This window comes from Heloderma suspectum, chromosome 7, assembly GCF_057233095.1.
Source record: "Heloderma suspectum isolate Gila_16-S chromosome 7, 16-S_ref, whole genome shotgun sequence".
In the NCBI taxonomy this organism is placed as follows: Eukaryota; Metazoa; Chordata; class Lepidosauria; order Squamata; family Helodermatidae; genus Heloderma; species Heloderma suspectum.
Genome location: NC_139464.1, coordinates 48569890 through 48590765, shown reverse-complemented (window position 1 = coordinate 48590765; position 20876 = coordinate 48569890). Strand labels below are relative to the sequence as shown.

The 20876-nt window shown below is 43.0% G+C and overlaps 1 protein-coding gene across 1 annotated transcript in view; it reads right to left on the bottom strand.

Annotated features, from left to right (window-relative positions):
- GRIN2B (glutamate ionotropic receptor NMDA type subunit 2B) overlaps nt 1–20876 on the bottom strand; it is a 314469-nt gene that overhangs the window by 110724 nt on the left and 182869 nt on the right. Inside the window, exon 3 of the mRNA XM_084810064.1 lies at nt 17036–17150. Coding sequence (XP_084666190.1) covers nt 17036–17150 — 115 coding nt within the window. The remainder of the gene's footprint in view (nt 1–17035; nt 17151–20876) is intronic.

Sequence of the window (20876 nt, the reverse complement as noted above, 5' to 3'; positions counted from 1 at the left end):
ATACATTATATCCCCAAGGCTATTTTGGACAGAACTCACCCAAGCTCAGAACAACACAAGGCTGTGAGTTTATCACAGGATTCTTTCAATGACAACAGAAATATCCCAAAATATTGCAATGCACTGTGATGTTTTTGCTAGGCCTGGCTGAGAACTATGTAGAATCAGCATCCTATAGTGTCACCTACAGGCTGCTTGCTTATTTATTAAGTTGTTAATTCACTCTTATTTAAAAGATGTTGTATTTCAGCAAAAGTTTTAAAAAAGGGGTGTGCAACATGTGGCCCTCCAGATGTTTTGTCCTACAACTCCCATAATCCCTCCCCATCAGCCATGCTGGCTAGGGATGATGGGAGTTGTAGGCCAAAACTTCTAGAGGGCTGCAGCCCTGTTTTATATTATATTTTATAACTATATGCACAATCATTTTCTATTTTGGCAAGACCTTCGCTGTCAGCTAATAGAAGCAGTGGACTTTTGCAATCTTTGTTGTGGCATATAATTGGGAAATCTCCGGACTATTTGCACCATTCACCAGAGAATCTGACAATACTTTTCACAAGACATTATTAGTGTTAACCATACAGTACAGGGAGAGGAACAGCATTTGTGCCAGAATAGATTTTAATGAAATGAACAGTACAATCCTAGATGTGTCTACACAAAAGTCGTTGTTGTTATTTAAAATAAATAAATCCTCCCAAGGCAGCTTACCTCCCAAGGCAACAGTAAAAATAGACTTATACAATTTCATAAAAACAACAGTGTAAAATACAACAATAAGCACAGAGAAACACATGTAATCTGCACCAGCTGAAGTTTCTCAGCCATCTTCAAAGGCAGCCCCACATACTGTACATTACAGTAGTCTACTTTCAACACCACCAGTGTGGATGGATAACTGAGGCAAGGTCCATCCTCTGCAGCTGGCATAAAAGCCTAGGCTGGTAAAATACATTCCAGGATAATACATTTATCCTGTTTACCCTCCGGGGAATAAGAGAACATGAAGAGTTCTTGGACAGAATGGGGGAACTACAGCAGCAAAGGGAAGACCAGAAGCTTGAAGAGCAACAGCAAGATGCAGCAGTGGGAAATGCTGAGGTGAAGAAAAATGGAGTAGAGGATACTCCTTGGAAAAGGGTGACAGTTAGGAGAAGAAGAACTAGACGCCACTCTGCACCAGCGGAAGCAGTGGAGCTGTGGAACCGATTTCAGGTGCTTGCGGATGAGACTGGAGGACAGCCTGCAGAGGAAGAATCACAGGGGAACCTGCATGAGAGTGAGCAAGAGGCTGAAGGTCAGTCAAACAGAGGTGATGAAACCCAGGCCTACAAGAAGAAGAAGAGAAGAGTGGTAGTAGTGGGAGACTCCTTGCTGCGTGGGATCGAGACCCAAGTATGTTGCGAAGATCCGTGGAGTCGCCAGGTATGTTGTTTTCCAGGAGGACAGATTAGAGATGTGACTGAAAGGTTGCCTGCATTCATAAAGCCCACTGACAGGTATCCCTTTCTTCTCATCCATGTGGGAACAAATGATACCGCCAAGCGGAGCTATGAAGAAATCACCTCAGACTTCGAAGCTTTGGGAAGGAAACTCAAGGACTTTGGGGCCCAGATAGTTTTCTCATCCATCCTTCCAGTAGTTAGAAGAGGGATAGAAAGGGAACGAAAAATACTCCGGGTGAATGACTGGCTATGAAGGTGGTGCCGACGAGAGAGATTTGGATTCTGGGACCACAGGCTATACTTCCTGGAAGATGGGCTGTTGGCGAGGGATGGGTTGCACCTCACAAAGGATGGGAAGAATGTGTTTGGCCACAGCATGAAGAACTTCATCAGGAGGGCTTTAAACTGAATCCTACGGGGAAGGGAGATGTAATGTTGGGGGTAACAATGGATGTAGGCGCATGCACTGCAATGGAGAGAACAGCTCTGATAGCGCCCAATAATAGTCTTCAGACACATGTAGGAAGAAAGCCAGACTATGAAGCACATGGTCTTCGATGTCTATATACTAATGCCCAGAGTATGGAAACAAACAGAATGAACTTGAACTCTTAATACAAGAGGGAAATTATGACCTGATAGGTATAACTGAGACTTGGTGGGATGACTCTCATGACTGGAATACAGCAACTGAAGGATATAACTTGTTCAAAAAGAACAGGAGGAACAGAAAGGGAGGTGGGGTTGTACTGTATGTGAAAAATACATATCTCTGCACAGAAATACAGGAGGAGGAGCTTGGTAGCCCCATCGAGAGCATCTGGGTTGAAATAAATGGAGCAAGGAATAAAAGGCACCTGGTGGTTGGAGTCTACTACCGGCCACCCAATCAAGGAGAAGACAAGGATGAAACTTTTGAAAAGCAAATAGCCAATGTTTTAAGGAAGCATGATGTAGTAGTAATGGGGGACTTCAATTTCCCCGATATTTGTTGGGAGACAAATTCTGCAAAACATGGCCCCTCCACGAAATTCCTGACTTGTGTGGCAGATAACTTCCTCCTACAGAAAGTAGAGGAAGGAACTAGAGGATCGGCTATCCTTGACTTGATCCTAACCAACAGAGATGACTTAGTGGATAAAGTAGCAGTTACAGGAACTCTGGGGGAAAGCGACCATGTTGTACTTGCGTTCTTGGTTCTAAGGGAAGCAAAAGCTGAGTGTAGTCAAATGCGTACCCTGGATTTTAGGAAAGCTGATTTTAATAAACTCAGAACAATGATCAGTAAGGTCCCATGGCAAGCGACACTAACGAGAAAAGGAGTCCAAGATGGGTGGGAGCTTTTAAAAAAGGAAATTCTCAAGGCACAATCACAAACAATTCCAACAAGAAGAAAAGGTGGAAGACAACAGAAGAAGCCAATGTGGCTTCACAAAAAGCTTAGGGATGACCTGAAAACAAAAAAGGATACATATAGGAAGTGGAAAGAAGGCCAAGTAACAAAGGAAGAGTACAGGCAGATAGCACAGAATTGCAGGGATGGCGTCAGGAAGGCTACAGCTGAGAATGAGCTGAGGTTAGCAAGGGATGCGAAAAACAACAAAAAGGCTTTCTTCAGCTACGTGCATAGTAAAAGGCAGAGGAAAGAAATGGTGGTTCAGCTATTAAATAAGGATGGCAAAATGATAACAGATGACAAAGAAAAGGCAGAGGTGCTCAATTCCTACTTTGGCTCAGTCTTCTCTCAAAAGAGGGTCTATGACCCCCCCCCCCCAGCAAAGGCAAAGTACAGGCTGAAGGGGCAGGATTGCAGCTTGAGATCTAAAGGCATATGGTCAAGGAACACCTAATGACTTTGAATGAGTTCAAATCTCCAGGGCCAGATGAACTGCATCCTAGAGTAATAAAGGAACTGGCAGAAGAACTCTCAGAACCGCTGTCTATTCTCTTTGAGAAATCATGGAGGATGGGGGAAGTGCCAGATGACTGGAGGAGGGCTAACGCTGTCCTTGTCTTCAAAAAGGGTAAAAAGGAGGAACCTGGGAACTACAGACCTGTCAGTCTGACATCAATCCCTGGGAAAATTCTGGAGCAGATGATAAAGCAATCCATCTGGAAGCACCTTGACAACAAACAATGCCATGATTACTCGAAGCCAACATGGATTTGTCAAAAACAAGTCCTGCCAGACAAATCTGATCTCAGTTTTTGATCAAGTAACCTCCCTTGTAGACCGTGGGAATGCTGTAGGCATCATATACCTCGACTTCAGCAAAGCTTTCGACAAAGTGCCCCATGATATCCTGATGAGCAAACTAGCTCAAAGTGGGCTAGATGAAACAACGATCCGGTGGATCCACAGTTGGCTACAGAATCGGACTCAAAGAGTGCTTATCAATGGGACCTTCTCAAACTGGGGAGAGGTAACAAGTGGGGTACCGCAGGGCTCAGTCCTGGGCCCAGTACTCTTCAACATTTGTATTAATGACTTGGAGGAGGAGGTGCAGGGAAAGCTGATCACTGTTTTATTGTATGTTGTACATCGCCCAGAGTGGCTGGGTGACCAGCCAGATGGGCGATTAATAAATTTAATAATAATAATAATAATAACATTTGCAGATGACACAAAATTGGGTGGGATAGCTAATACTTTGGCAGACAGAAACAAAATTCAACGTGATCTGGATAGACTGGAGCGCTGGGCAGAAAACAACAGAATCACATTTAATAGGGATAAATGCCAAGTTCTGCACCTAAGAAAAAGAAACCAAATGCACAGTTACAAGATGGGGGATACATGGCTCAACCACACTGCAAGCGAGAAGGATCTTGGAATTGTTGTCGATCACAAGCTGAATATGAACCAACAATGTGATGTGGCTGCAAAAAAGGCAAATGCTCTTTTGGGCTGCATTAATAGAAGCATAGCTCCCAAATCCTGGGAAGTACTAGTTCCCCTCTACTCAGCACTGGTTAGGCCTCATCTGGAGTACTGTGTCCAGTTCTGGGCACCACACTTTAAGAAGGATGCAGACAAATTGGAAAGGGTTCAGAGGAGGGCAACAAAGATGATCAGGGGACTGGAAACAAAGCCCTATGAAGAGAGACTGAAAGAACTGGGCATGTTTAGCCTTGAGAAGACTGAGGGGAGATATGATAGCGCTCTTCAAGTACTTGAAAGGTTGTCACAGAGAAGAAGGCCAGGATCTCTTCTTGATCATCCCAGAGTGCAGGACACGGAATAATGGGCTCAAGTTACAGGAAGCCAGATTCTGGCTGAACATCAGGAAAAACTTCCTGAGTGTCAGAGCAATACGACAATGGAACCAATTACCTGGGGAGGTGGTGGGCTCTCCCACACTGGAGGCCTTCAAGACGAGGCTGGACAGCGATTTGTCGGGGATGCTCTGACTTGGATTCCTGCATTGAGCAGGGGGTTGGACTCGATGGCCTTGTAGGCCCCTTCCAGCCCTACTATTCTATGATTCTGTGATTCTATAACACAGCCACCTGAGCTTCCTCAGTTAGCACAGCGACCAGGAGGACTCCCAGAGTATACACTTGGCCTTTTAAGGGCAGTGCAACCCCATCTAAAACCCCTTGTAACACCCTATCCAGAGTTATTAGTTTCCAAAATTCCTCCACCTTGTCTGGACTCAGCTTGTTCACCCTCAATCACCCCAAAATAGCCTCCAAACATTGTTTTAAATAGGGTTTACTTCAAGCTTAATGTGTATAGGATTCCAGTCTAATTCTCTCAAATTATGCAAGCATTACAGAGACTGTTAATAATTAGCAGGGATGTGTGGAACCTGCCTGATGAATTTTGTTACTAGTTCCTTTTCTCGCATCAGAAACTGCAAAACTGCATGGGAAATCCTACCCTTCCAAAATTCTTCAGGATCCTATTGCATTTCAATCAGTAAATCTATCCCTTAAAAAAAAAAAAAAAGCTCCGAATGTTACTGAGAATTTGTGTTTTGCCCCCAAATGCATAGATTAGCCTTTAGCATAATCCAAAATTTGGAGATCCTAGTTGTTGCTGCTTTTTTTGCTGAAGGACATACACTCTGCATGCCCCCAAGTTCTTCTAGATCCAGGCTGAGGATTCACCTTCTTGCTCTGCAGCAATTTCCTACTGCTTTTTCAGGTTTAATTATCATCTGACCTAAGCTGTAAACCAAGGTATATTTTCTCAGTGAAATGGGGAGGGGGGAAGGAAGAGTCAGGCAGGGGTTCAAATAGTGTTGCTGTCAGATAAATTCAACAGGTGCTTTTATCTTAGGTATTTCCTTATGACAAAATGGCCTAACTGATACTACCCCAAGCCACTGTTTAACAAAATGAGCAGTCCTTCCTTCCCCTCAGCCTACCCCCATACACTTAATTAAGACCTTAAAAGCCTTGAATTGTCTAGGACCCAATGGTACCTTAAAAAAATACTTTATCCCATATGAACCTGCCTGAAAACTAAGGACAGACAGATCTGTCATGTTCCCCAACCTCGATTCCCCCCCCCATTCCAGTTCTGAAGAGGACTTGGAAGTAGAGAAGATGTCCCCCATTACCCCATCCCCTGCCATGCCAGGATCTTCCAGCCCAAAAGATGTGGCTTTACCTGACACCCCAGATACATAGAACACTCCTCCATTACAGCCTTCACCACCCCCACACCGTAGGAGCCAGCAGCTATAAAGTCAGACAATGGCCTGGCCTTTAAGAAACAAACAGCTCCTTAAACGTTGGAGCCCAACTGCCTGTCTAGATCTGCTGGCCTTTATAAGGCAGTTAGCCTCTGACTGTTGTTGAGTTAATAGCTCTCCTTGACTGTGAGTGACGCAGACCAACTTGGAGCTGTCCAGGGTCCTGTCCTTGCCTCGTGACTCTGCAAACCTAACCTGAACCAAACCTAACCGGATTTGATCTGTTTTAACTTGATGAAACCTGATTTGATGTGACCAGACTTGACCTGCTTTAACATGATGGGATTGACTGGACTCAACCCTGCTTTTTCACATGTAACCCTGCCTCATTGGTTTTGGCACCTCTGGGTGCCTTGAACCAAGCTGGACATGACAGTATCAGTCTATTTTTGTTCAATGTCAGTTTCACATGTGTTCATTGATAAGTCTGTTTCATCTTGTTTCTGCAGTAATCTGTGAGGTTTGGGGGTTTTTTTTAAAAAAAAAATTGCATGAGAATTCATATTTTGAAAATGTGTATTTAAATGCGTATTTTGTGTTTCCCCACAAAATACATACTTCTAAAAGTATTTTGTACATACTCTGGTACCTTTTTTTAGCCGAGAACTACATAACAAAATGCAGAGAGGTCTTAAATCTGAAGGATTACTGTTTCCTTACCTATGCATTAATCTGGGACATGCAGATCAGGTTAGTTTTTCTATGAAATCTAGACCAAAAGAAATCACTGAGCATCCTTTCCAAGGACTCTGTTTATTTTCTGATAGCCTTCCTCATGTCTCTTTACCATCAGAAGTGCAGCAGGTTGGCACAAAAGATAAAGGGTTAGATCCCAACATAGTCATGCTTAGAGTAGACCCGCTGAAATCAATGAGGCTTAATTTAGCCATGACTAACCTAAGTCTAATTAATTTCAACGTCTATTCTAAGCATGACTAAGTCTGGATTTAATTTTTTTTTTATCCAATCCCTTTCCAGCTGTGGTGCCCAAAATGTAGAAGAGCCTCCCAAGAGAAGTTTCTTTGTCCCCTGCACTGCACGGAGAAGTGAAAACAGTTTTATTTTGGCAGGCTTTGTTAGGATATGTTACCTTTACATTGGTTTTAGCCTGCTGTTCCAATCTGGATGAAATTCTGTAGCAACTCAAGTAATTAGGCAATTCTACTGATCAAAGAGAATGACTGATCTCATTACTACAGGACAGGAAAGTGTGGTTAAAAGGCAGTGCTTCCCAAAAAGCATGCGACAATCCCATACAATCTACAGATGCATCCACAGGGTCTCTCTGAGATTGTTGGAAATGTTGCCTTTAACATGTCATTTTTCAACCTCACAATTGCTGAGAAAACCTTGCACCTATTACTACCATTCATGTTGTCCTACATAACCCTGTATATATCCCTCTGTCTGTGAGTCCACCTTTACTCTTTCTGCCTCTTGATCAGGGTAGGGAATGCATGAGAGGTGAGGTACACTCAATTAGCACATCCCATCTCCACATGGCACAAGGAGAACTGAGCTCCACTGCCCAGGGATGACAAACTATCATCATGGGCCATGCTATCTGCACAACCCAAGGTGTGATGTCAGCATTGCAGTCTATCTGCTCATTGTATCTTCTGCCACACTTCCAACTGGTCTCTAATGTAGAAAAATGAGAGCATCTCCTGCACGCTGTGTCTTTATATTTGCTTTTCAATGTCTCCTTTCTCTCTGGACCACATTATTTGTCTGTCTTGTCCCTTTTATTCTTCACATATTGTGCTCTCAGTAACCTCATATCTCCGTGTGCATAATGCCACTGTGTATTCATTGATGCACGTTTCTTTAAAAACTAGAGCTACTGATTTAAACAACAAGCTTATAATGGCAAAATAAAAATCAGTTCAATCGAAGGCCAAATATACAGCACTGTTGGCTCTCCTCCCACCCCTACCAAAACTAGAGCATGCACAAAGGCATATAGTATATTTAAAGTGTACTTCCTTGGATTCTTAGCTTGAGAACAAATTCTGTATGAATTGCTTTCTGAGTTCACAAGGCTCAGAGTCTGAGGTTACAAGAAAATGTTAACTTAAAAATGAGGCTATAGGAAGCAACATTTCTGGAAAGTCCTCCTTTAGGGACTCAAGTAATCCTATGTCTTTAAACAATGGAGCAGGGGTAGGCATCTTGTGGTCCTCCAGATGTTTTGGCCTACAGCTCCCATAATCCCACACCATTAGCAATGCTGGCTAGGGATGATGGGACTGAGTTGTAAGACAAAACATCTGGAAGGCCACATGTTGCCCACCCCTGTGATAGACCAATCACTATAACCTTAAGAAGTTACTTTATGCTCAAAATAACTAAGCAACTATCCTACAGATCGGATCAAAAGGATCAAGCAAATCATCACTGTTTCTGGCAGTCAATAATAACTGGCCTCACATCTGGTGAATTCTCCAGAGAACAGAGTGTGAGATTAACCAGCCTTAATTAGTCATAAATCCACAGAGACATGTCATATGACCAAAGCATGACATGCAATACCCTGACAGTTGAAATGCCATACAATCAAGATGGTAGTGTTGTCCTGCTTGTTAACAATGTTATACAATAGTCCCAGTTTAAACCAATCATCTATGAAGCATTACTTTTTCAGTGACAAAATCCAGGCAATGCACATCTTTCTTTGTACCTATGACCAATATTGCCCTATTTAATGTGAGAGCAACTCCAGCTTATGGCTTTGTAAGCTATGGGTAATTGAGTTAGTGGGACTTGCCCAAGCTCATAAAACAATCTGGTGAAGCAATGCCCTCATATTTCATGTTAACATCCTAATCCCTGAATTAGTTTATTTCTTGGATCAGATTTTTCCCCCTTCATAGGTGATAAAAGAAAGCTGGGACAGCATGAAGGGTATATGCCACTAGGTCTTTCCTGTAATAATGAAACATAATTCTCAATGAATTGAAGGGAATTTAACATGATTGGCAAGGGGAATTCAACATATTATACAAATAAAATCAGTAAAATCAATCGTTTCCAAACCCCTTGAATTCATGAACCCCTACGAAAAGAGCAGCATGTATTAAGGGAATGAAAATTACAAATTCTTGTGGAATCCATGTAGTCAAGCAATCTGCAAAAGTAACAGTTCAGTTCAAACATAATGCCAGACCATGCATGGTATTACATGAATGAGGTCTGTGCTCATGTCTCCCTCCTCCTCATGTTTCTGATATCCTTCCTGAATTCTGATTAATCCAAACCAGGGAAACTATGGTTTACATAAATCATGGTTTCCATGCAAATCAGAAATGCAAACCACAGTTCAAACTCTTTTTTGCAATCCTGGTTTGCAGATAAACTACAGTTTGCATACATCATATGTTGCCAAGTTCAGATATAATAGCATACTATAGTATACCGTTAAATTGCAAGTAAAGGAGGAAATCAGAGTAGATGAGGAGGGACTGTCATTCACCAGTCATTTCTTCCCATTTCCTCATGCTTCCCTTTGTACAGTCTTCTCTTGTACAGCATCATTCCCCTCCCCACCCACAAAATCATTCATTCTTTAACAGGATAAGGAAGCATGATGGGAAGAAAGAAGGAAGACATGAGATACATTTACTAGTTTTCTTCAAGACAGACAGAGAGACTTGTCCTACTAATGAAGGTTGGATACAGACTAAGTGTCGGATACAGACTAAGTTAGTCATGCTTTAGTCCCTTAAAATCAATGGGACTTAAGCTAGTCATAACTAACTTGTTCCATTCATTTCAATGGGACCAAGGCACGCTTAACAGTGCAATCCTGACCCTCCAAACCTGCTCACTGGAGGGGGTTAGGATTCAGTGGAGGTGCTCCTCTACCACCTCTACTCATAGAGAGGAGCTCCGCCGCAGCCAGCTCCACAGGTAGAAAGCTAGTGCCAGCATTCTCCTCCCATCAGTAGCAAATATAAAGCCCCAAAACATCAGCAGCAAGTATAAAACCAAACAGCAGCAACAGCAATTGGAGATCATTGCAGGGAAGCCTTGCAAAGTGGGGGAAAATTATTTGCAAAGACTATGGTTGTCAGGTGTATCATTCTGACAGTGCTGGCCTAGCCTCACAGTGCTATGAGAAATTTGTGAGAGGTAGGGATGTACGAAAGTTCCGCCATGGATCTCGGGGAGGCCGAATGCCAGCGCATTCGGCCCCCCAAAATCGGTGGCAGAACGGCCCCCCTGCCCCCCCCCCGGGATGGGACTTACCTGGGGCAGATCTTCCTGGCGGCGGCGGCAGCGGCGGCCGGTCTTCCGACTGGCTGTCGCCGCTGCCATTTCCAACTTTAAAAAAAAACAAAAACAAAAAAACGTGATAGGCTATGTAAAGATTTACGTAGCCTATCACGGCTAAATTTTAAAAAACACCGTGATAGGCTACGTTAGTCTTTACATAGCCTATCACGGCTGATTAAACAAAAAACAAAAATGCGCGTACGCAAATGGCGGTGCCCATGGGCGCCGCCATTTGTGTTCCTTATTTTGGCACGTCTTAGTCTACGTAAATGTTTACATAGACTAAGACATGCCAAAATGAGGAATGCAAATGGCGGCGCCCATGGGCGCCGCCATTTGCGTATGCACGTTGTTTTTGTTTTTGTTTTTGTTCTTGTTTTTGTTTTAATCAGCTGTGATAGGTTACGTAAACATGTACGTAGCCTATCATGGCTGACTGCAGGGACACAAACAGCGGCGGCTACAGCCGCCACCATTTGTGTCCCTGCTAGCCAGCGGCCAGATGTCCGGCTGCTGGCGGAGCCGGCTGGCGGCTCCACAGAATCCCTGCGGAGCACAGCCGGCTGGCCAGGATTCGGGGGGGGGGGAGGGACGGGGCACCTCCGCCCCGGCCAGAATTTCGGGGGGAGGGACGGCGCACCTCCCCCCCAGCATCATCATAATCCGCGAACAGGAAAGTGACTTTCGTACATCCCTAGTGAGAGGGGATCTCTTACCAAAAAAAATACATTGGGATTATGGGTTGCAATTACACATACACAGTATGGATTTTATGAGATAAAGGAATGTCTTCATTTCTTTTATTTTGTCATAATGAAAAATGATACAAAGTTTGTGTAAGTTTAAGACGAAGTCAAGTGCAATTTATGCCCATCTAATTTATTTTGCAAGATTGTCTTGAAGGGGAAGGCTCTGCAGGTAATAGAAGTCTTCAAAAAATTTGAAGGGACTCATTAATTTCATGTCCCCCTGATGTAGGGTCGAGTGTGTGTTTTTTAACATCCTACATAGACCAAGGCCCCAGATGTCATGAAAGACTGTCCATTGTGTTCTGAGCTGGTTTGAAAAGCACAACAGGAGGATTATTATGACAGATTCCTAAAACTCATTGATGCAGTTATCCTGGAGGCATGTACAGCTGGCGCTCTGCATACAAAAACATATCCCACATGACGTTTGCTGTGGTATCAGGAAAAGTACTCAAGCTCACAGTTCGGATTCAGGAAAGAAGATCTGTATGAGCAACTGCATGAAGAAAATGGTCACATTTCCATATAAGCAAAGGCAATGGGATCTGAATTTTGCAGTATGGAATGCTCCTGTCAGGGTGCCAGCCAGCCAGTCAGCCATGCCCTATTCTAAGACACTCCATTCCCCCACAGACATACCTGGTTTTTCTCTCCCCATCTAAACAGTCAGTCAGCATTCAATGCCCACTAAGCATGCTCAATCTTCAGTGAGCTATTTGTGGGTTTTTCTTTCCTTAGCCTTAAAGATTTTGTTTACAGCTGCAAACTTTGGGGTTCCCCCAAGACTGCTGAGATCTCCCACTTTTGCATAAAGATCTCACTTATGCATCCCCCACTCTCAGCAGCCTGTCCCCTCTGCAATGGTGGGAACCTATTAAAATGGTCCTCTCACAGAGGCTAATGGATTCCAATAGATGCCAGAGGATTCTGGTGGATTTTCCTGCTGGTATAGCTGGTGCTCCTGTCAAAACCTAGGTCACTCTGTGGAATGCAGAGATGACTCAAGCAGTCTCCCTCTGAGCTGAGCCCAGCCAGCTCCTTGGTATACACCTGAGCTGAGAGCAATGTAGCAAGAGTGAAGACTGCTAGAAAGCAGGTAGAGGAATGCTCATGTTTGGCCAAATTCAAGGTAGAGCTCATTATCAAGCCTACTTCGTAGAGGTGATGGTGGAAAAAAGGGAGTTCTTTTCCACCACCCTTGCATCTTCTCAGTGTCATCCAGTGGAGCATTTCTGAGTGCTACAATCTGGGCAAGGAAGAGAAATAGTGGAACTCTCGGTAGCACACTGTGACAACCTTGCACGGCACTTTGAAGATAAACTCACTCAAATCTGTCAGAAATTGGACACCACAATTAATGCAGTTCCATTAGTAGCGGTGCCCAGAGCACTGTCTGGTTCAGTTTTATTGGTTGAGTTTCAGTTGTTGAGGCCAAGGATGTGGACAAGGTGCTTGATCAAGTCTGGTTGACCACCTGTGTGCTTGACCCTTGCCCTTCATGGCTTATTACATCTAATAGGGAGAGAATATCCGGCTGGGTCCAGGAGGGTGTAAATTCCTCCTTAAGAGAGGGAATGGTGCTGGTTTCTTTAAAGGAGGCAGTAATTAGACCACTCCTGAAAAAGACTAACCTGGACCTGGATGATGTTAACAACTATAGCTCAGTAGCCAACATCCCCTTCCTGGGCAGGGTTGCCAGTCAACTCCAGGTACTCTTGAATGAAATTAATTATCTAGATCAATTTCAGTCAGGCTTCAAGGCTGGTTTTGGAATGGAAACTGCCTTGGTTGCCCTGTGGGATGACCTTTGGCAAGAGAGGGACAGGGGAATGTGACCCTGTTGATTCTCTTGGACCTCTCAGCAGCTTTTTATACCCTTGACCATGGTAGCCTTCTGGAGAGGTGATGGATTGGGAGTTGGAGGCACTGTGCTGCAGTGGTTCTGCTCCTACTTGGATGGCCAATTCCAGAAGGTGATACTGGGAGGTTATTGCTCTGTCCCTTGTCAGCTATGCTATGGGGTTCCACAGGGCTCTATTCTATCCCCCATGCTATTCAATATCTACATGAAACTTCTGGGGGAGGTTATCCAGAGCTGTGGGCTGAGATGGTATCAATATGCCAATGACATCCAGTCGATGTCCTGAATCAGTGACTGGGCATGGTAATGGACTGGATGAGGGCCAATAAACTGACACTCAATCCAGACAAGACAGAGATACTATTGTGAGTGGTTTTCCTGCCCAGCGAGGTGATGTTCAATCTGTTCTGGAGGGTGTTGCACTCCCCCTAAAGGATCAGGTTTGTAGTTTGGGGGTTCTCTTGGATCCAGCATTGTCACTAGAGGCACAGGTAGACTCGGTGGCACAGACTGCCTTTGATCTGGTTAGGATGATATACCAACTACATCCTTATCTGAACAGAGATAGCCTAGCTACAGTTATCCATGCTCTGGTAACCTCTTATCTGGATTACTGCAATGCATTATACATGGGGCTGCCTTTGAAAATACTCTGGAAACTTCAGCTGGTCCGAACTTGTTAACGGGGACAAGCCAATGTGATCATATTATGCCAATAGTTTTCCATCTGCACTGGCTTCCAGTCCATGTTCGGGCCCAATTCAAAGTGCTGGTATTAAACACTAAACAGTTTGGAGCCAAGTAACCTGAAAGATTGTCTCCTCCCATAAATACCTGCCTTGACCCTAAGATCATCCTCAGCAGTCCTTCTCCAGAGGCCCCTGCCAAAGGAAGTGAGGTGAGTGGCTACTACGAATAGGGCCTTTTCTGTTGTGGCACCCCAGTTGTGGAATGGGCTTCCCAGAGAGGCTCATCTGGCGCCTACATTGTGCTCTTTCTTTCCAGAGCCAAGTGAAGACCTTATTTTCCCAGGCATTTTAGTCTTTCAGGTTCTGTTGTTTTAAATCTGTATTTTAAATCTTTGCATTGATGCTAGGTTTTAACTTTTATATTGTATCATGTTATATTTTATGGCTGTGAACTTCTGAGAGAGCTTTGGCCATTGGGCAGTATAGAAAAATAAATAAATAAATAAATAAATGGGGCTGTCTTCACTATATTTGGGTACCCAGAGAATTAAGTTCACTATTAGTATTACATATCTATGGCCTTCTTCCTTTGCGCAGTTCAGAGCTGCTTACATGTATTCCCCAGTGGCCCCGCATCTAAGCAGCTTAAACAGGTAGACTTGTTCAGCTTCAGCAGTAGAACCTCACCGTGTGCTTCAGGCCATTTTGGGGGGCATTATGTGAATGGATTAAGATAATTAGCAGATCAAGACTGAGTAAACTTGCTTATTCCGCTTGTATCAAACTGGATGATTTTTTTTTTGAGAGAGAGAGGGGGGGGGGAGAGAACATTTCCTGGAACTGCTAGTGTTCTGCGGAGTTTGGGTGTTCCAGGGTCTTCTGGCTGGTGTAAATCAAGCAAGTCACCAACTCTACTGGAGTCTTTGCAGTAACACAGCCCTAGAACCCTTGATGCCTGGATGGCAAGTTAGATTAAGTACACAGAAATAGTTTCTTTAAGAGAAATGATTGGTGAACCTCTGTTTATACTTGCTATATTGTTTGTGAAAAGGCTGTAAAGAGAGGATCTTAGGAAGTTCCAGGTAATTCCATGAAACTGATACAACTATGGTGAATATGAAGAGCAAACTTTTAGCAATGAAGAAGGAGCAACTGTATCTGCTAGAGAGGCTAGATATATTAGCATCCAAGGGGTCACATGACGTTCCATGGCTGATAGCATCTGATTCCTTCCTTCCTTCCTTCCTTCCTTCCATCCATCCATCCAGGGAAATCACAGCAAGAAGTTATAGGTGACTACTCATTATCTGCTCGTCTGCATTGTGTTTCTTGAGGGGGTCATTCCTTCTGTCATTCATTTTCTTTAAAGGCTGTTTGAGCTGTCACCAGTATGCTGATGAAGCATTGCTCAGCTCTACATGTCTTTCTTTGACTTCTTATCTATCAATGGTGACAAATTTCAGAGGGTGGCCATGTTGTAATATCAAACACACACACACCATACACAAACAGATGCGACACCTTAAAGGCTAATGGATTTATTGTGGCATAAGCTTTCATAAGTTAGAGGCCATTTCATTAGATGCATGAAGTGTTAAGTTCCATTGGTGGGTGTGTATAAGTAAGTAAGTTTAAAAGGTGGGACCCAATATTTGCATGTCATGGCCTTTGGACCCCACATTTACAATTTATTGTTCTATACATGCTGTCAGGAGCACCCTAGCTGCCTCTTACAGTCCCCTCCAATAGCCAACTCAAGACACAGACGAAAAGGATTCTTTCTAAGGCTTTATTCCTTTTACAACTTAATGACTCTTTCAGATGCTAATCACTAGCGACTAAGCAAGGAACTGCACTGGGGTAGTTAGCAGAGTAGCCTACGCTCCAGGTAAGGCAGTTGGTCCCCGTTTGAAGGAGGAGGGCGGGAAGACTCTGAACTTATGGGCTATGGAGAGGTCCTCCCTCTTACCCTTGGGTCCTCGGGACGCGACCATTGTTTTAGCACCAAGCAAGCAGAGCGCCTCCTCTCAGAGCCCTCCATCTGGTGCCACTCCCTGCGTCTGCGCCGAGCATCCAGCAAGGCCCCATCCCCCGCTCTCTCACTGCCAGGGTCACTACCTCTCTCAGGAATGCAGGCAGGAGGAATCTCTCCCAGCCTCTGTGCCTGTGAGAGATGAGTGAGCTCCTCTCCCATGGGCTGTTGCTCTTCCTCAGAATCAGAACTGCTCTGGGGCTCTATGGGCTCAGTTTCCACCCTGACACATATATACTGACAAGTGAGGCTAACACTACTTGCATATGAGATAGTAGGCTTATTTTCAGTAGTCTAAAAGCTATACACAAACAGCATTTGTGAATATTAATGCACTTGGTATGAATAAGCTAGTGGGATCTGCAGCAACTAGTAACTTTTTATTTCCAATTATTTTCAAAGGGAAGGTAGCGGAATAGTACATGAACACTAGGTAAGCAGCAGCCTTGCAGCTGTTCAAGATATATTTCATACAAGAGTTAATTACTGCCCAAATTTCTATTTTGCGGGGGGGGGGGAGTGTTCTGAAAAATACTTCACCAGAGGGCTATTGGTTTCTTGGACCCTCAGTGGTCTAGGTCTTGAACTAGGCATGGCAGAGTATTGATGAACACAAATATATCCTGATTTTACAAACACATATTTTTAAATGTAAAAATGTACTCAATCATTATAGGGAGATCTTCAAATTAGCTTTCAATTTTGCTTGCAATAGAGGGGTGTCTCTAGAAGAGAAGATGGCTGAGCACAAAATATTATCAACAAGTGCCATGCACCCTATCTAGCATACAGAAGGTTCTGGACTAAAGACAGGCAAGATAAAACTGGCTGTACAGTGTACAATATTTGCATGTATTACCACCATGACATTATTGTGGTTACCTCAGGACATTGCTGGGGATCTATAAATCTCCCTCCCATAGCCAATTAAATGAAAATGAAATATCTCTTTTCATATGTTGCAATCCCGCTCACACTTTGACTTCAGTGGGACTTAAATACTGGCAAGAGATAATAGGAGTTGTAGTCTATCCAACACATCTGGAGGACACCAGGTTGGGGAACGCTGCTTTACACAAACTGAAGTGAGGGTTATATTGTGATCTGCACTTAACCAAGAATGCTCATAATTAATAACCATCTAACCCAACTGTCCCAAATGAACCCCTGAGATGGTAAAGAACTATTAAGATCTACTTCCTAAAAACAGGATCTTAGAAGAACATCTTTACTCCTCTGCCCCCAATCCTAGCCTGAGAGTTGCCAAACATATCCTACCCGGTCCCACGTCCTCGTCTTGGTCAGAAGGATGATAACCAATTTAGGGTGCATCTGGTAGCCGTCCTCACTGAAAGACAAATTCCTTCCTTCAAAGGTAACATTAATCAGGTACCTAGAGAAGAAAGAGAGAAAAAAGACCAGGACAAAATTAGGTTGCATGGCTTGTGCACTAAGAAGAATACCAGGAGTCTCTCTCACTAAAGATATAAAATGTGAATAGTAAAAACAACACACACGCACACACCTGTGACCTGTGAGAGGCAGAGGGAGGTAAAAAAGGAAAGGAAACAGAAACAAATTGAATGCATAGGAAAAAAATAAATTCCAAAGGAAACAGACCCCACCTATTCCATGAAAAGCCCCTGCTGCCATTGTGATCACTTTGTTCAGTGGCTCATGCCAAATTTTGATTGGAAAAGCCATGAACTATCATATTTGTACAGATACATCCTTGGCATTTAATTCTTCTCACAATAATGATTGTGAATAATCTGTATTGGGATTATTAATTGCAGCTATGTTAAATGTGCGCACAAGGGGTACCATACAGCACAATTTCCAAGTAATTGTGCATAGGATTGCAGCTTAAGTGTGCTAAATCTTTAAGTGTACATCCTTATTTTTGCCAAAACTCAATAAAAGGTTTTCATCCCAACACATAACTATTTTGTTTTTCTCTTCTTTCTCTTACCCTAATAGAATTGGTTAATTTACAGTGCAATCTTATACATGTCTACTCAGAAGTAAGCCCCATTTTGGAAAGCAACATCTATACCCACAAGTAGACAGTGGGAATCAGTGAATACACGATATCAAAATTAACTGATTATATTAAAATGACAGGAAACATTTACCAAAATTGGAAACTTAAATAGTTATTGGTGAAATCAGGCACATTCTTCTCCACCATAGAAGAATGCACCTCATTTCACCAATAATTATTTAAGTTTCCAATGTTGATATAAATGTAAAATGTTTACGCTGTAAAAAATTTTAAAATGTTAAGCTATTAATTAATTGAATTTCTGTATTTTAATCATGGGTTGCATACAGAGTTCCCACTAAGGTCTGCCTGGTACCAGCATTGTCATCTTTTCAGCACCAGGTTAAGACTGTCCTCTACTCCCAGGCATATGATGGGATTTTAATGTCAGTTGTTTTATCAGATCCTGGTATCTTATTGTAACTGTTTTTAGCTGTTTTAAAATTCTTTACATTCAAATTTTGTATATTATGCTTTTGTTTTGTAATTTTTGTGAACCACCCAGAGAGCTTTGGCTATTGGGTGGTATAGAAATGAAATAAATGAAATAAAATAAGTGGAATTAAGTTCATGGGATGGTCCTCTGAAGGAAGGGGGGAGGCAATTTTCACCTGTTCCTACTGCTCTGCAGCCCCCTGAGAAGCTGCTTCAGAGGGCTGGAGGACTCTCAGTAAGGGAGGTGGCACTGGGGGCTGCAGAAGGAAAGGGGAATTGGTGAAAATCACCTCCCACCCTTCAGTCTGCAGGAGTCGCTACTCAGTCTCTTCGTGAATGAAAGGAGCCCTGTTTACTGATGGGCAACTCTGGATCCAACCCAATGTGTTTTAAAGAGCAATCTTGCCCCCTCTTAATCACTTACAACCCTATTCTAGAGAAGTAAATGCAATTTACTAATTATATTAGAAAGAAGGGAGACATTTTTTCCAAAATTGGAAACTTAAATAATTATTGGTGAAATCAAGCATATTGGGGCAATCAGGCACATTCTAGAGAAGTAAATTCAACTAACTGCAGTGGAATTTACTTCTGAGTAAACATGCATAAGACTGGAACTTATGATATAAGGCTTCATATATGTTGCTGTAAAAAAACCTCAGGAATCTATGCCCAAAAACGAGATGCACAGAATTATTATTATGTATACAGCTGTTGCCAAAAAAAAACTTATGAATAGCAATCCAGTAAGTGTCATAAATAACATATTTATATAGGAATGAAATGCCCCTCAGCATCATTGTCGTCAAAAAGGACTTAATTATTTAGATATGTTTGACACTTTTTGAATAAAATGAGAACAGTTAAGGAGTACAAGTTTATTTTAAACAAATTTATTGTACTGGCAATAGGTCAGATAAGTTTATAGTTCCTATACTAAATTCTGATCTTAATAAAGAATATTAAAATATTCCAGTGCTATAACAGTCCTTTTGCTAGCATAGCTGTCTGTAGAGAACAAATTCTAAACGTCTCTACATAAGTTGCTGAATAATTGATTTTGTATAGTGCATTTGTCCCACTGATAAGTCAACATGAAACTCTTTCTCTCTTTCTCTTTCTCTCTCTTTCTCTTTCTCTCATACTCATACACACACACACACACACACACCAACAAAATACAGTAGAAACAGGCTAATATAAAAATGGCAGCATGGGAGATTGTCAGGAAATGTATACTTCATAATTCAGTGGCTTGTGAGAAATGGCTTTTTTTATACTCTCCCATTTGCATTCTTTGGCTCCTACTACTGAACTAGAAAGTCTTGTTACATGTCTGTTTTCAGGCAAACACATAATCACACTGCATATAGAACAGTTAAGCTGCTAGATAGGAAGAGAGATGAGATATGTGCACAATTAGGTATACAATCAGCCATAAGCCTGCTCTATGCATGTCACTAGGAATTATCCCATTGACAGGGAAAGGGAGACCCACACACATACAGCTCAAAATCATGGGCAGATTTTGCAAAATGTACCAAACAGCATGCCACCAGTACTTTGGCATCAGTACTACCTGATGCTGGACTCATATGCTAAGGCATCCTAGGACCTTGCTCACTCTATCACTTCCCCTGCTTTCTCATGGTGAGGCTGGTCACTCACAGCAGAGGAGGTATTCTGGGATTCAGTGGCTGGCCATGAACATTGGTTCCTCACTGCTCCATGTTTTGTCTGGGGACTCTGGGCTGCCCCCTTTCTGTGGAGATGGGGGCCACATGCAGTTCCTTGCTGCAGAATTGTAGGCATCACTTTTTACTTTAAGCCAACCTTCCCCAACCTGGTGCCTTCAGATGTGTTGGACTACAACTCCCAGAATCCCTCAGACAGGCTGGGGCAAGACTGCTTTAAGCAGTGAGTTAGAATTGGTCATCCAACATCTAAAATTAGTTTCATGTCTTTTGTAACATTGTTTGTTGTTGTTGTCGTTAAGTCGTGTCCGACTCTTCGTGACCCCATGGACCATAGCACAGCAGCCCTTCCTGTCCTCCACTCTCTCCCGGAGTGTGCTCAAGTTCATAGTCATTGCAGCGGTGATGCTATCTAGCCATCTCATCCTCTGCCGTCCCCTTCTCCTTTTGCCTTCAATCCTTCCCAGCATCAGGGTCTTTTCCAGGGACTTTTCTCTTCTCATTTGGTGGCCAAAATATTTGAGCTTCAGCTTCATTATCTGTCCTTCCAATGAGCACTCAGGGTTGATTTCCTTTAGGATTGACTGATTTGACCTCCTTGCAGTCCAGGGGACTCGTAAGAGTCTTCTCCAGCACCACAGTTCGAAAGCGTCAATTCTTCGGTGCTCAGCCTTCCTTATAGTCCAGCTCTCACAGCCATATGTTACTACTGGGAAAACCATAGCTTTGATTATACGAACCTTTGTCGGCAAGGTGATGTCTCTGCTTCTTACTATGCTGTCTAGGTGTGCCATAGCTTTCCTCCCAAGGAGCAAGCGTCTTTTAATTTCATGGCTATAGTCACTGTCTGCAGTGATTTTGGACCCCAAGAAAATAAAATCTGCCACTGCTTCCATTTCTTCCCCTTCTATATGCCAGAAAGTGATGGGGCCAGATGCCATGATCT